The 13,973-nt window shown below is 41.2% G+C and overlaps 2 protein-coding genes across 3 annotated transcripts in view; both read left to right on the top strand.

Annotated features, from left to right (window-relative positions):
* Window positions 1-4,405: 4,405 nt before the first annotated feature.
* Window positions 4,406-10,114, top strand: LOC116392100 (hsp90 co-chaperone Cdc37-like). The gene is made up of 8 exons (XM_031863254.1): window positions 4,406-4,522; window positions 5,742-6,038; window positions 6,122-6,227; window positions 6,966-7,081; window positions 7,171-7,293; window positions 7,397-7,579; window positions 8,614-8,685; window positions 8,843-10,114. The coding sequence occupies exons 1-8, from the start codon at window positions 4,406-4,408 to the stop codon at window positions 8,957-8,959; spliced, it is 1,131 nt and encodes a 376-aa protein (XP_031719114.1). The 3' UTR covers window positions 8,960-10,114.
* Window positions 10,115-11,481: 1,367 nt separating this feature from the next.
* Window positions 11,482-13,973, top strand: part of LOC116392047 (cAMP-specific 3',5'-cyclic phosphodiesterase 4C-like) — a 13,746-nt gene continuing 11,254 nt past the window's right edge. The window contains exons 1-2 of one of the 2 annotated variants that reach the window (XM_031863175.1): window positions 11,482-11,824; window positions 12,843-13,652. In XM_031863175.1, coding sequence (XP_031719035.1) covers window positions 13,611-13,652 — 42 coding nt within the window. In that variant the 5' untranslated portion in view covers window positions 11,482-11,824; window positions 12,843-13,610. The remainder of the gene's footprint in view (window positions 11,825-12,842; window positions 13,653-13,973) is intronic. The other variant, XM_031863176.1, reaches the window with a different exon arrangement.

Raw genomic sequence — 13,973 nt, 5'->3', positions numbered from 1 at the left:
ACTGTGAGTCTGACAAGAGAACATCAACACATCTTAGCCGATAAACACAGTGGAGTATTTAGCAGCTGAAGAGCAACATATTTTCCTCAGTAGTTAGTGGAGACGGAAAGCAGTGCTAAAGAAGAGGGAATATTGACTTATATTTCTCAGGTGACCAGAAACATGACTCCATATGAATGTTAATGCTAACTCATGCTAACGCTGCCCCCAACTGTTCCAAAACCCCCAATTATTTCATACCACGCTGTAAAATCATGTAGTCCACCAATTTGGTTTGGATTGAATTATCTCATTGGATGTATTACCTTGACATTTTGTAAAGAAATTCGTGGTTCACAGAGGGTGAATTCTGCTAACTTTGGTGATCCCCTGACTTTTCCTTTAGCACCACCATGAGGTTGATATTTCAACTAAAGGATGAACTTTGGTGATCAATAAAACGTTTTGTGTATGTCCCTCATAAGATAAAAAGAAATACTAAGAATTTGCCTCTTAACATGCTCCTAATACAGTAAGATGATCATATGTTTTGTACATCAAAACAAAGGATAGTTTATTGTTATTATAACTACAGCTGCTCCTGGTCCTCCATGTTTTGGAGTAGAAGTATATAATAGCAGAAACTGAAAGTGAGTGTACAACAGTTCGGTACTTTCCAACCCTTCTCTACACAATGAATTGTATATCTACACCGAGAACCAAATGTTCCCACGTTACTGTAATGACATGTTGTGTTTCATCCTCAATCAATTAACTATGAACAGACAAGCCTCAGCTAGCGGGGTCATCGCATCCGGACCCAATCACCGTCACGGAGGGAAAGCCTCTACAACTGAACTGCTCCACCGTTGGAAACCCCAGCCCCTCGTACACCTGGACGCTGCCGTCAGAAAGCACTTCGACCTCCAATAGCAGCAATATCACGATCAACTCTGCAACTCTTGCGGATGAGGGGAAGTACATCTGCTCTGTCAGCAACAGCGTGGGGACTGTCACTGTGGTGTTCAACGTGGATGTTCAAGGTGAGTTTTACTGTCCGCTCTTCAGAGGTTATGACTGTTACTGTAAAGTGAGCGCAGCAGCCACAGTGTTGCTTTCGCTGGAGCTTTCTCACAGCAGACGAGAAGTGATTCTCACCCGTGACCTAAGGATGGAAGGAAGTTCATTGTCACTCTTTTGGTATTTGGTGTTGATCTGACGTGGAGTATTCTCTGCTCCTTTTTTTCTTCACCCCTCACAGAACTTCCTGCAACAAACTACAGGGGAATCATAATAGGCTTGATAGTTGGTGTTGTGGTCGTCATCTTGGGCCTAGTTGGATACTCCTATTGCTACAAACACCATCGAATGGGAGAGTACAACCTGAAGGACGTTTTCCGTCCGCACAGGTGGCACGCTGCCGTGCCCACTGCAGAGTAAGCCTGCGGGAAGGCATGAAAATGTGTATGGATCTAATGACATAAAATGCCCCAAATGATTTTAAAAAAAACAGCGTTTAAGTCAAGTTTCAACTTGTGTAACCTTGAATGGAACAAGTCACAAGCTTCCTTAAGAACTATTTTTCAGGACTGCTGTTGAAAAGTATAGCTGGCTTGCTAACTCCGGCATATTTCCAGAAATGTTGATTCATGTGTGTTGTCCTAAAACACACACTCAAAAGTATGTGAATATAATATTTCACAGTTGCCATAAGCAAGTTGTCGGACCAGTCCCTGCTGTAGTTTTATGCAGAATTATAGTTTATTGATTATGGATGTAGACTGCTGGCAGAGAATTTTTTGTTCTAAAAGTGTACAGATTTACTGTTTAGTTTTAAGATATCAATATCTATTAATAATAATAATATAAATAAAGTTATTATCATTATTATTATTATTATTATTATTATTAAATGAACACAGGCTATTGTGTAAATTGATTAATGCGAGACTCAAAAGTTAAAGTAGCAAATAAACAAGTTATATATAAAATAAAATAAATTTGAACAATGAAACTGAATTTTAACTAGTTATATTTTTTGGTGCTTATGTGGCCGCCTGAGGCTGAAACATCCCATGCAGCTGTTGAACATGCTGTTTTACTGTTTCTCTCTGTTGTATACCGGCTGTGTTACTGCAAAATACTTCATAACTTTATGTAGAGATGTGTTGTAAATAGAATATAATTGTGTGAAAACACGTACACTGAACTTCAAGGCTTTGTGTTAAACCACTGAAAGCTTGTGCCTGACCTCTTCACAACCCACAGCGCAACAGTTTCCGTTTGAATGTGTTTGGTGCATGTGTGTGTGCATGTGTGTGTGCTGTGTTGTGACACTGAAAAAAAGAGGAATTAATTTGAGCAAAAACTGTACAGTAATGAACTGCACACTGGAATATGCTTTGACCACCTTTATTTTAGAAATTATAAATAAACGATCACTTTGTACAATGAGATGCATCCCAGTCTCTTCTATTATTATTTTACTGTATTTCTAAAGTAGTTGCAAATATATGGAGACAGTGTTAAAACACCACAATATTGATGCACCATTATATTAAATATTAAACGTTTTATTTCCTTATTTTGTCATGGGCCTTACATTCCAGTGATCCAATGGAAGAATCTGAAATTGCCTCAGTTTAAAATGGAGTGATGGAAGTGGAAGACGTAATTATAGATTTCCTGTTTGTGAAATCCTTCATCGCTAGCTGGACTCTTGACGCTTTTTGATCTCTGGGGCTTTTACGGGGAACTCCGCTGCAGAGATCATGTTTAGGGTGAAGTGAGTAAACGCATCCCATGTTACACCCTTACTCTTTTCCTTGCCTCCATTACTACCTCTCCTCTCCTACCAGGAAGAAACTTGGAGGAGATGAAAAGAGGAAAAAGGAGGACATGAGAAAACTTTGATTATAGATAAACTTTTGAAAAAAAAAAAACTCCACAATGTTATCTGCACTATTATCCAACTAGTGTTCATGTTGGCTACACAGTATGTCTAGCTAAGCATTTGTGGTTTTCTCATTGCAGGGAATACATTTCCCTGATTGGCCTAAATATTTTTTTATTAACATGAGACTGGAAACAGGTCCATCCATCCTAGTGTACAGTAATGTAGAACAACCGTACAACTGAAACGGAATGACAGCCTACATTATTTTGCAAGCTATCACTGAATATTGTGGCCCTAGTTCATGGTGTTATCACCAGCTCAGAAAACACTTCCAGAGGAAACACCTAGGCATCCTGGAACTCTTGTCCAGCTCTTGCTTCAGTGTTTATGGTGGCAAATGAAAACACATTTAAAAACATGTGATTTGTCATACCCTTGTTACTCATAACACTCATATTAAAAATCTCCCTGGAAGCTCCTCAACACACAGGCGACTGGATGTAGAAAGTGAAACAATGGGCAAATAAACTTTGGCAGTGACATCATAACAAGGTGACTAAAAATCCATTAAAAAAACTGAATATAAAGTATTATTCACCATCCATTAACCTGTTGTGTTTTTTGGAGAATACTTTTAATACATTTTAATTTCTTAAAGATATCACCCTAAATGTTCTTCTACATTCTCCAGATTTTAAGACATTAACTGCCCAAGATTAAAAAAGAAAAATAAAGTGTTGAATGATATAAATATATAAATAACATTATCTTTTAAAAAAAAATCAGTTTTAAGGAAACTATGTCAGAAAACAGACAAACAAGAAGACATTTTACACACGAAAAACCTGACTTACACATTGTGAAATGTGTGTTTATACTAGATGTTGTAAATGTTACAAGATGTAAAATAATGATACATTTTGTCCAGTATCCATCTGTTTAATGTGTTTATGCTATACTTCTATTACATTTCTGATGTAAATATTGTAAGTTTACTTTTTACCCCACTACATTTATTTTACACTTATAGTTACTAGTTAATTTTTACATATTTTACATATAAATAAACGTATGATATGCTTATTATATTAAATAATGCAGTACATACATACATAGCCTACTATGTTATAATCCCAGTGGAAGACCCATAGACTGTATAAAAGAAGTAAGCCTATACAAAGTATCTAAAACATTGACTAAGTACTTCCTCCATCACCAGCAGAGACCTCCACTACTATCATATTATTAATTAATGTGTCACAATTACAATTAGTTTGTGTGTTTAGGCCATTTAAAAATAAACCAAGCCCGCGCTTGTTGATGACGTGTTTAATTGGATTCCTGTAAACGCCGTGTGGCTTGCTGCCCGTCTCGCTAAGAGGATTGGGAAACGATCAATCTCCGTCTTGTTTCCTGCCGCCTTGTCGGTGCATTGTCCTGCAGCTGAACATCTCTGCTGTTTCCCCTTTTTACTGAAACTGAAAAACGCGGAGGAGAAAAGAGAAAAGAGGGACAGAAGGAGCCGCAAAGATGAGCACCGGAGCGGGCATCGATTACAGCGTCTGGGATCACATCTATGTGTCCGACGATGAAGATGTGACCAATCCGTACGTGGACTCACCGAGCTTGTTCAGAATGAGACACCGGGTCAGCGGTAGTGAAGTGGTAGCCGTGCAGTTCGGAGTCTTGTACCTGTTTTAGTTTTACCAGTAGAAGTGACTTACAGTGGTTTGCAGAAAGATGAAAAGAAAGTGCTGACGTACTATCAGCATGGTCCAATAGTCACTATTAGTTTGCTGTCACAACTAAAAGAAATTGTCACAATATCTATTTTGCTTCTTTCAAGAGAAATTAATCAGACACTCAGCCAAGCTAATATCATTTGATTTTAAATAGATATTTTATTGTTATGTCATACACGTCGGCTGAACAAGAAAATGCTGCGAAGAATTGCCAAAGTTATGTTTTAAGGTTAATTCTTGGTAATAATAATAATAATAATAATAAGTTACGGTCCACTTACTCTCCAGAACTTACAACCATATTGCATTGCCTGTGTCTTAACTAGCCCTTTCCACAGCTTTCCATTGCATCTACAGGACGTAATTATCCATAAATCTTTATCCACTGATGAAGATATGAGATGCACTTGAAAGCTCCGGATAAAGCCAATAAGAGGACCTTGAGTTAAGATTATTTTGCCAAACTGTTCTGTGTCACCGTCAGTTTGTCGGTCAGACAGCACTGACGAGTTTATTCTTCAACAGTAAAATCGTATTTCATTTTAATAAGAAAGTAAATATTGCCTGAATTAAAATTGTGTCCGATTTTTGGGTCCCAATCCAACTGCGCTGACATTAAATAATGAGGCATAAAATCACAGGTTGCTTGATACTAAATGCATATATTGTGGAGCTAGTGTGGCTGCTTAATGCATTGGTGAAGCTCAGTTTGTATGGCTCTGGTTCTGAGTAAATAATGAGCTTAGCCGGCACCGAGCTGTCACGTGACTAGTTAAGTGAAATGACTTGTGGTCTCCAGCATCCCCCCTGGTTTCCCTGGTCTATTTTCATTCCAGTATTTCTTAAATCTGTGGAGAATCACAGCTCGCTCATATGTAGGGAAACTCACAATAAAATCTCTGGCTGATATGTTTGACATGTTAAACCCTTTGAACCTCAAATTTGGCCTTGCGTGTGTTTTTTTTAGTTAAGATGACAAAAATGAGGTTCAACAAGTCATTCTGATTCACGCCCTCAACGTGTTTCATTGTCCAGCAACAGGCATGTAGGTCATCTGTGTCATATGTTTCTGTGTCATGTTTCTTTTTTTATTTGCTCTCATCCACTCTGGGCTGCCACAACAGGCCCGGCTGGAGAGACTGGCTGAGTTTCAGCAGAGAGGGGAAGATCTGGAGTGCAACGTATTGGAATGCAAGAGGCAGTTAGAGGAAGCCCAGGGACGACTTAGAGAGCTGGAGGAAGGACGGAGAGAGGGAGAGGAGGACGAGGACAGAGAGGCTGAGCTGAAGAAAGTCCAGGACGAGGTGAAAAAACTGAAAAAGGATGAAAAGTCGTTTGAGAAAATGATGAAAGAACACCGGCGAGAAGGAAAGAAACTGCCCTGGGATGTTGATAGTATCAGCAAAGAAGGTTTCAGCAAGGTGAGGCATGGCATCAGGGTCGCAAGATTTAGTGGGGAGTCGCTGTAGCCGGGTTTATCTGTTGTCTTTATCTCGCTTTCTAGAGTGTGCTCAACATAAAGCCTGTAACAAAGGAGGCAACGGAGGAGGAAAAGGCGGAGAAGCACAAGACCTTTGCGGAGAAGTACGCAAAGGAAATCAAACACTTTGGTATGCTTTTATTCTTGACGTGATTGTGTGCATTTGTTGTCTTTGCCTTCCTGCTGCCTCACACTGGCCCTTTCTTTCAAATGTGACCTTTCATGTTGTTGTTTTAACCCGCTCTTATTGTATTCTCTAGCCCCAACAAAGACGTTTCAGTCTATGAAGAATCTGTGTCAATTGGAACAAATAACAAAGTCACAAAGTCACAAAAAAATATTTTGTTCATTTTCTTTGGCCATTCCAGTCATTTAATTGTTCGTTCTATGTGTTTAATACATCATTGTATTCAGCTCTTTGTTAGTGTGCATGAATTACATATTGCTTTTTATGTTGCATTGTGGGATACTTCAATATTTATCTTTATTTTAAGTACAGAGTAACATTGGCAGTTGCAGAAGCAGAGCCCGATGTACTGTACACGTGTAGCCGAAGCTACTGTTCACCACCAGTCCCTTGATGGGTGTTGATAGTTAAAGTAATCTTTAAATTTACATGTAACAGTTTAAAATCCTTAAGTCAGCGCATGTAGTTTATGGGAAACACAATAGTCAACACCGAACAATTATGGACACAAGGACAAATGTAAAAATAGGTGGAAACCTTATGGTTAAACACGTTTATTGTATATTTATGTGGCGTGTAGTGTTTACTGTATTTATGACTTGGTAAGTCGTCAGTCAACAAAGCTGCTAATTGATAAGCTTGAATGTAGCCCTATGCTGGACTTGTTTGTCTGTGCACCAGGTATGACGCGGCGCTGGGAGGACAGTCAGAAGTATCTCTCAGACAACCCACATCTGGTGTGCGAAGAGACGGCTAATTGCCTGGTCGTCATCTGTATTGACTTTGAGATAGATGAGGTGAGTGCTGTGAGAATAGTGTGTATGCATGTTAAAAAAAAACAACAACATCAGCTCTAAATCCTTGTAACTTCTCCGTGCACTTGTAGAAACATGCTCTGATGGAGCAGGTTGCCCACCAGGCCATCGTCATGCAGTTCATCTTGGATTTGGCTCGGACGCTTAAGGTCGACGCAAGAGGCTGCTTCAGACAATTCTTTTCAAAGATCAAGGTCTGTAGTCAGCCGAACATCTGTGTGTAGTCTTTTTCCACAGGAAAAGGTGTTTTTTTTGGGGTGTATTTGGCCAATTAAGTGTTTTTCGGGTCCACGTCAGACTGCAGACGAGCCGTACCAAGACGCGTTCGACCACGAGCTGGAGCTGCTGAAGGAGCGGATCCGCAACTGTGCGCAGATTCGTAAGGAGAGCGCTATGAAGGAGCTAGAGGAAGAAGACAGGCAGGAGAGACTCGGCCCGGGAGGTTTGGACCCCGTACAGGTCTATAAATCCCTACCAAAGGTAAACCATTCACACACACACACATGTAAGCATAAGCAAAGCTCTGGTTATTTCAGGGAGACGTTCCTCTATGAATGTATGTCAGTGATACATGATATAACCTTGCACTTCAACTAATAGAGTGGTTGCTTGGTCGCTCTACATCCCTCGAGGCTGTGAGAGAAAACATCAGGCCTGTCCGAGCGTCTCCCATTTTACCCAGTTTACATACCACATCAATGACCACCATGTTTTGCTGCAGCGGCTCAAGTTGCAAGCTTGAAAAGTCAATACTGCAGATCAGTTGACCCCCATACAGGCTAGCATTAGCCACATGGCTACAGGTTATTGTGTTGTTCATTTAAAAAAGCATTAGAGAAACTTTAAAAGTTGCCCTCGTTTACAGGATTGTTTAATAAGTGCACATGGAGCAAAGATATGTAGTTTATACTAAGCAGCAGAAGGAAGATGTTCATGTCATTTTCTACATTTTCTTTATTTTTCTTTACATCCCTTTTGAGAAGATGTGTGTTTCAGAGTTCTCTTCCTCTTAATGGCGCCTGACATGAGCTAATTAAAAACATCTGTCTACTTCGACAGTTATGTAGTCGGTGCGAGCGACTACATTTTTTCCATAGATTTCAAAAAAACGTTGTTTGTAGACTTTGAAGTCAGTGTTTGCTCAGTCTATTGATATGAACTGCGTTGCCATTTGGATAATCGGAGGGTTCAATACACAGCTCAGCAGAATGGACTCCACCAGTCAGGCATGAGCTCTGTGTGTGCAAGGTAAAGAGCAGTGTTTACTTTACACATTACACATTGTTCAGCTTCTCCTTAGTGACTTACATTTTTCGTTAAGTACAATTGGATAAAAAAAAAAAAGAGTACTGAAACATGGATTTGATGTTTTGGATGACGGGTTTGCGTAAAAGTGATGATCTTCGAGCATTTTTCGACTAAAGTCACTCAGTTTTCAGTGCTGAGACATCAATCTGCTATCAGCACGGTATGTTTATTGGACCATTTTAGATATTTTCTGTTTCGTATTCTAGGAAATACAGAAGAGCTTTGATGAGAAGAACGTTCGGATGCTGCAGGAAGCTATCAACAAACTGGACCTGGACGTGAGTGTGTTTGTGAGCGTCGCCCTAAAATCCTATTTCCAGTCAATAAAAACAATCTAAAGAAGGACCAGAAGGTGTCTTTGATTGGCACAAAATATACCTGTTCATTTGATTTGTTCTGTGTGTTGAACTGGTGTCGCTCTGTTTCTCCCTCCAGGAGGGAAAATACCACCTAAAGAGGTGTATAGACTCTGGACTGTGGGTCCCTGATTCACTGGAGGGTGATGGTGATGAAGAGGAAGAAGCGGATGAGGATGAGGAATACGATTCATAAGAGAAGAGTGAACATTCTTTGTTAGTTGACAAAGTAATGCTCTATACATGCAACATAATATACACATATTTAATAAGCATATGGATAAAATGTAAGCACTCCATCATAGACACACTATTTACAAATCTAACAATCTGCCTCCGTCTGATGTCCTACTGAGGTCAACAGCGCCATCTCCAGTCTGTTTGAGGACAGAACGCACATAAACTACAGCGCAGGCCTGCATGATGTAGTCTCCTCACTTAACTTTTTGCGATTGACAACCAAATTAAATATAAAAATGTTTGATTTAATCAAAACCTCAGTTGGCCCTTGCAATGCATTCTGAATATTACAGTTGTGGCGCTTTGCTGGACAACATAACAAACATCGTAGAAAAGTTTACATGAATTTGAATTAGGTGAACTTGGATGAAGTTAGCTTTTTATTAAGACTGTCAATGGTGTTGGTTCAACTAGAAAGTGACGTCGACTCTGGCCTGGTCCTCTACAGACTTGATGTCCCAATATTACACGCTATCAAACACTATAACAACAACTAGTTTTTCCAATCCAAACCTCCCGAAAACTGCACTATACCTGTCGTAAATAATAAAATGTCTGTATTGTAGCACTTTATGACAGAAAGATAGCAAACAGAACCATAACCTTGGCATAGTCCACTTATATAATGCTGTACATACTATACAAAAACTGAGGTATAAACTTAAATAATATCAGAACGTATGTAATAATATAAATATGTGCTTAAACGGCTCTTCCACTTTTGCTGTTTTGAGTTTGTATTGTTGGTATGGTAGGACCTACAGCGAGGGAACTATCAGTTGATATTTGCTTATTGCAAATATACAGGTATACCTGGCGTATGTTCAGGTATATGCCAGCCGATACGTATCAAGGTATTGTTTTAGACCATTTATGTAGAAAAATAAACATCTCATATGTCATCATGTCGTTCTTGTCACTCTTAAATATCAATGCTGGTATCAACATCAAAAATCCATCACAGGTCGTAAACCTGTCGAGATTCTGTTCAATTGGATTTCATTGTAATCACAAAGCACAACATTGCTTTGCAAATGTAGACTTGATGACTTGTTTTATTAAGCTGGAGCAAGAGAATATTTGACATTTCTGCGTGAAAAATGACTGAAAGTGGAGGAAAAGATGTGAAGATGTTTTGAAGAGTCTGTCCAACTGAGTGCAAGTCCAAGTTAAATAGTTTGTGTCCATGTTTGTGATGTAAATTGTCACAATACCTAAAAGTTTGTGTGTCCTCCGTGTAATCAGATTTATTGTGTGTTTACGCGTGTAGTTCTGAGACTTTGTTTTTTAAATTTGTGTAGAACTTGTACAATAAACCAGGCTTCGTTTGAGTTGCTCACGAACTGTTAGTTCATTTGTTGACTTCTCCTCTGGTTGCTGTGAATCCTGACTCATATTCTGCCATCCTGCTCTCTCTCTCCTCCTCTTTCTCTCTCTCACTTGCATAATGAATTGCTCTGCCGCTCTCCCTCGCTCGCTCTCCCTCGTAATTAATCGCTGGGTTTGACTTAGTGGTCTGTGCAGGATTTTTTTGTTTTTTGTCGAGGCAAAGCTTCTTTGTGCAGTCACTTTTGTTAACAGAAAACAATCAGCGCAGGCCCGAGGCATAAATCAAATCTAGCTAATGCCTATATATGCCGAGACAGAACCACAATAGCTTCATGCGGAGCTGCTCGGGTGTGTTTCTTTGTATGTTTAGATCAATGTGTGGTTGTTGTTGTCGCAGTCAGGTTGTCTCGTGATGTGTAATTTGGCATTGAACAGGAACGAAGGAACAGGTTTCCTCTCTGAATGGTAACTGTGGCCATCTGATGCTGTTCTACTGACATTTTGTCGAGACAGCGTCCGTAAAGAAACAATTACTACTCAGTCGATGGACTGAAAAGCAATCTGCAACTATTTTGGTAATTTATTAATCGTTTTAAGCAATTTATTAAATCAAAAAATTATAAATATTCTCTTGCCCTAGCTCCTCAAACGAGAGGAATTGCTTCCTTTTAGGTTGGAACTGTTCAGGGGAAAAACAAGCAATTTGAATAATTCACCTTGGGCAATGGAAAGTAATGATTCTCATTTTCACCATTTTATGACACTTTATTTTCGCAATGAAGTGATTCCCTGCTTGGTCTGTAATCGGATGATTCATTGATAATAATACAAGCATTAGTTGCAGCCTTGTTTGTCATCAATGGAGTACATTTATTAGGGTGTTGCCTAAACACAAAAGCTTGTTGCTCTTTGCTCTGCAGCTTTGGGTACTAGCTCCGTGTCCATGAACACATTTATTCCATAATGTTCAAGATAAAAACAAAACATGTAAAATGGCACGTGCGGAGGGGAAAGAGAGAGTAGGATGCATGAATCCTTTATTGTGATTTTCCAATAAAAATCTGCTCTGTGCGGGAGGCTGTAATGGAGAGAAATGACGCCTGACTATTGAAGCAGACAATCGGCGTGTGTCATTGCGAGGGTACCAAAAAGGTAGGGGCACCGATGGTGAGAGGAGGAGCGGAGGATGTCGTATGGGATTAATGGACACACTGTGCAGGAGGAGGGAGGGGAGATGGGCTTCTCCACGGAGGCGCGCGGTGGTGGTGCTGGTGCTGGTGGTGGGGGGTGACTGGGGGAGACCACTGTGGCAGGGGAGAGGGAGAGGAGTGGCAGGGAGGGAGGACGCCGAGTGTTTTTTTTTCTCTCGCCGTGGTGGTGACACACTGCTAGTCTGCAGAGAGACGGAGGGAGCGGGGAAAGAGGGGGGGGAGGACAGACGGGTGAAAAGCAAGACGGGGCCCATCTTGCCATTGATCTTGAGGCGATCAAGGTGAGTGTGTTTTTATTCTTAAATGCTGCGGCTTGACTGTGTGTTTGCGCGCGCGCGCGCGTGTGTGCGTCCGTCTGACACATATCTTGCAGTGCGTGTGCAGACAGGCATGACGGCAGGGCTATCCTCATGTGTGCATGGTTTCGTTGTGTCTTTTATATATATAGATAGCCCTGCCGTATATATATATATATATATATATATATATATATATATGGGTGTTTTGTAACAGAATAGCAGGCTGGTAGTTGAGCTGCATATTGATGCATTGCTGCTTGGTTTTATAAGCTGCTTTATGGAGGTGGTACTGGTGGCAGCCATGGTGTGTGTGTGTGTGTGTGTGTGTGTGTGCGCGCTCAAATTTGTGCATATATATATGTCACTGTGTCACTGCATTTGTTGATTTCTCCACAAGCAGCCTTTTTTCCCCCTTCTTTCTTCTTCACAAGGTGAATCTGTGCAGACTGCTGGTGTGAGAGTGCTTTCATTGAGTGGGTGTGTTCTCCATGACCCCTGGTAAAAAGTCGTCTCCACCACTCTGTGTCTGTGTACCAGCTCGATCGGAAACACTGAATCTGTCCTATCCAATGGAATTAGGTCATCTCGGACTGCTTTGAGTAATTATATAACATCAGAGAACTCTGGTGTTGCAGTGTCTGCTCAGAATTAGCCACACTGTAGGTAGGGCTCCTGCAGCGCCACATTAGCCAACATGTGTCGCCAGGGCAGCCCGCCTTTATTATTCGACCAATCGTTTGTTTGGATATTAGTCAATAACTTGTGATTCGTTTTTTTTCCCTAGATGATCCTTGTATTATGGAAAACAATGGGCAGTCAAATCCAAATATACCTCCAAGCTTACTAAAAGAGTATGTTATGTATGGGGAAAGGATTTTCTCATATTTGATGATTCATCAGATAAATGAAAGCAGGACAGCGAAATCAAAGAGAGGGAAGATGGCTCAAAAACAGAGAGAATTAGCTTGCTCATTAACTCTTCATATCTGTTTTCTTACAGCGGAGTCGACAAGCTGAGAAGTATTCAAGGATGGATCCCGGCATACCACACCTGGAGTTTTGACATCTGGACCTCTCAGATGAGCCAATCATATCTAACACCTCTCCCCATGCAGAATGTGGATCCGACCGCCCGCTCAGACATTGGGAAGCTGATCTGAGACGGGAGAGACTCCGTGCAAATCCTCCCACAGGCTGGATCTGGATTATTGATTGTTGCATTCATGTGGGATCAGGTTTACGACTGGGAAATGTCATGCGAACAATTCTCCAAGTCGGATAAACATTTAAGAAAACTTGCAGTGACGTCCCATTGGCCCGTCTGGCCAAAGCAAGACGACATGAAGGGGGACATATTTTTTCCCAGAAACTCGTAGTTTACGCTAACATGGAGTGAGAATATTCATCTAGATTTTTCTTTTCTTCCGCCTTTGGCTTTTTGGGAAAATAAAAAACGACAACAGATCAAAACGAAGGCCGTCCACCTCAGACTGAACCTGGAATCTCTGAGGGGCATTTAAATGCACCGTTAGCATTTAACGGCAGGTTGGACACCTGGTTTCAGCCCTCTGGAGACGGAGGTGTGGAGAGAGCGCGAGCGAGGTGGTTGGCTGGCCGAGTCAGCTCCGATGGGGGCCGGTTGTGACCCGGTCTGACCCCCGGTTTGACCTTGCAGTGACCTTTGACCTCTCCGGTCCTGGCTCTCCACCTGCTCTGCTGCCTGGGTTCCGGAACGCTCCGCCCTGGGGCCCAGAACGAGCCAATCAGGATGAAGAAGAGCCGCAGTGTGCTGTCTGTGACTGGAGAAGAGGTGAGAATAACAAACAAACCTCCGGAAAATCAACTAACTTTGTCTCTTGGTCCAATGAGAGTAGATAAAAGGCAGAGCAGTCTGGTCACACTGGACTGTGTGTGTGTGTGTGTGTGTGTGTGTGTGTGTGTGTGTGTGTGTGTGTGTGTGCGTGTGTTTTCTTGAACGCTTACTATGACACACGAACCTCGTGACTTTCACACATCTAGCCAAGGCTCCCTTTGTTCTTGTTGTCAAGGTCTGTGGACGCACTCAGAAGTTAGAGTGGACAGTTTGTCCTCCCCCTCCCCCATTTACATAGCGTGAACCACTCAGTCCGTC

Source organism: Anarrhichthys ocellatus, unplaced genomic scaffold (genome assembly GCF_004355925.1).
Source record: "Anarrhichthys ocellatus isolate YVR2014 unplaced genomic scaffold, GSC_Weel_1.0 scaffold28, whole genome shotgun sequence".
In the NCBI taxonomy this organism is placed as follows: domain Eukaryota; kingdom Metazoa; phylum Chordata; class Actinopteri; order Perciformes; family Anarhichadidae; genus Anarrhichthys; species Anarrhichthys ocellatus.
The sequence above is the reverse complement of the archived record's forward strand: the minus strand, read 5'-3'. Positions and strand labels throughout refer to the sequence as shown.

Bases quoted from the DNA above. Each gene is read 5' to 3' on its own strand.
- LOC116392100 (XM_031863254.1), top strand. From the start codon at position 4,406: ATGAGCACCGGAGCGGGCATCGATTACAGCGTCTGGGATCACATCTAT. The intron at 6,039-6,121 runs GTGAGGCATGGC...CTCGCTTTCTAG, and splicing joins GCAAAGAAGGTTTCAGCAAG to AGTGTGCTCAACATAAAGCC. The intron at 7,294-7,396 runs GTCTGTAGTCAG...GGTCCACGTCAG, and splicing joins AATTCTTTTCAAAGATCAAG to ACTGCAGACGAGCCGTACCA.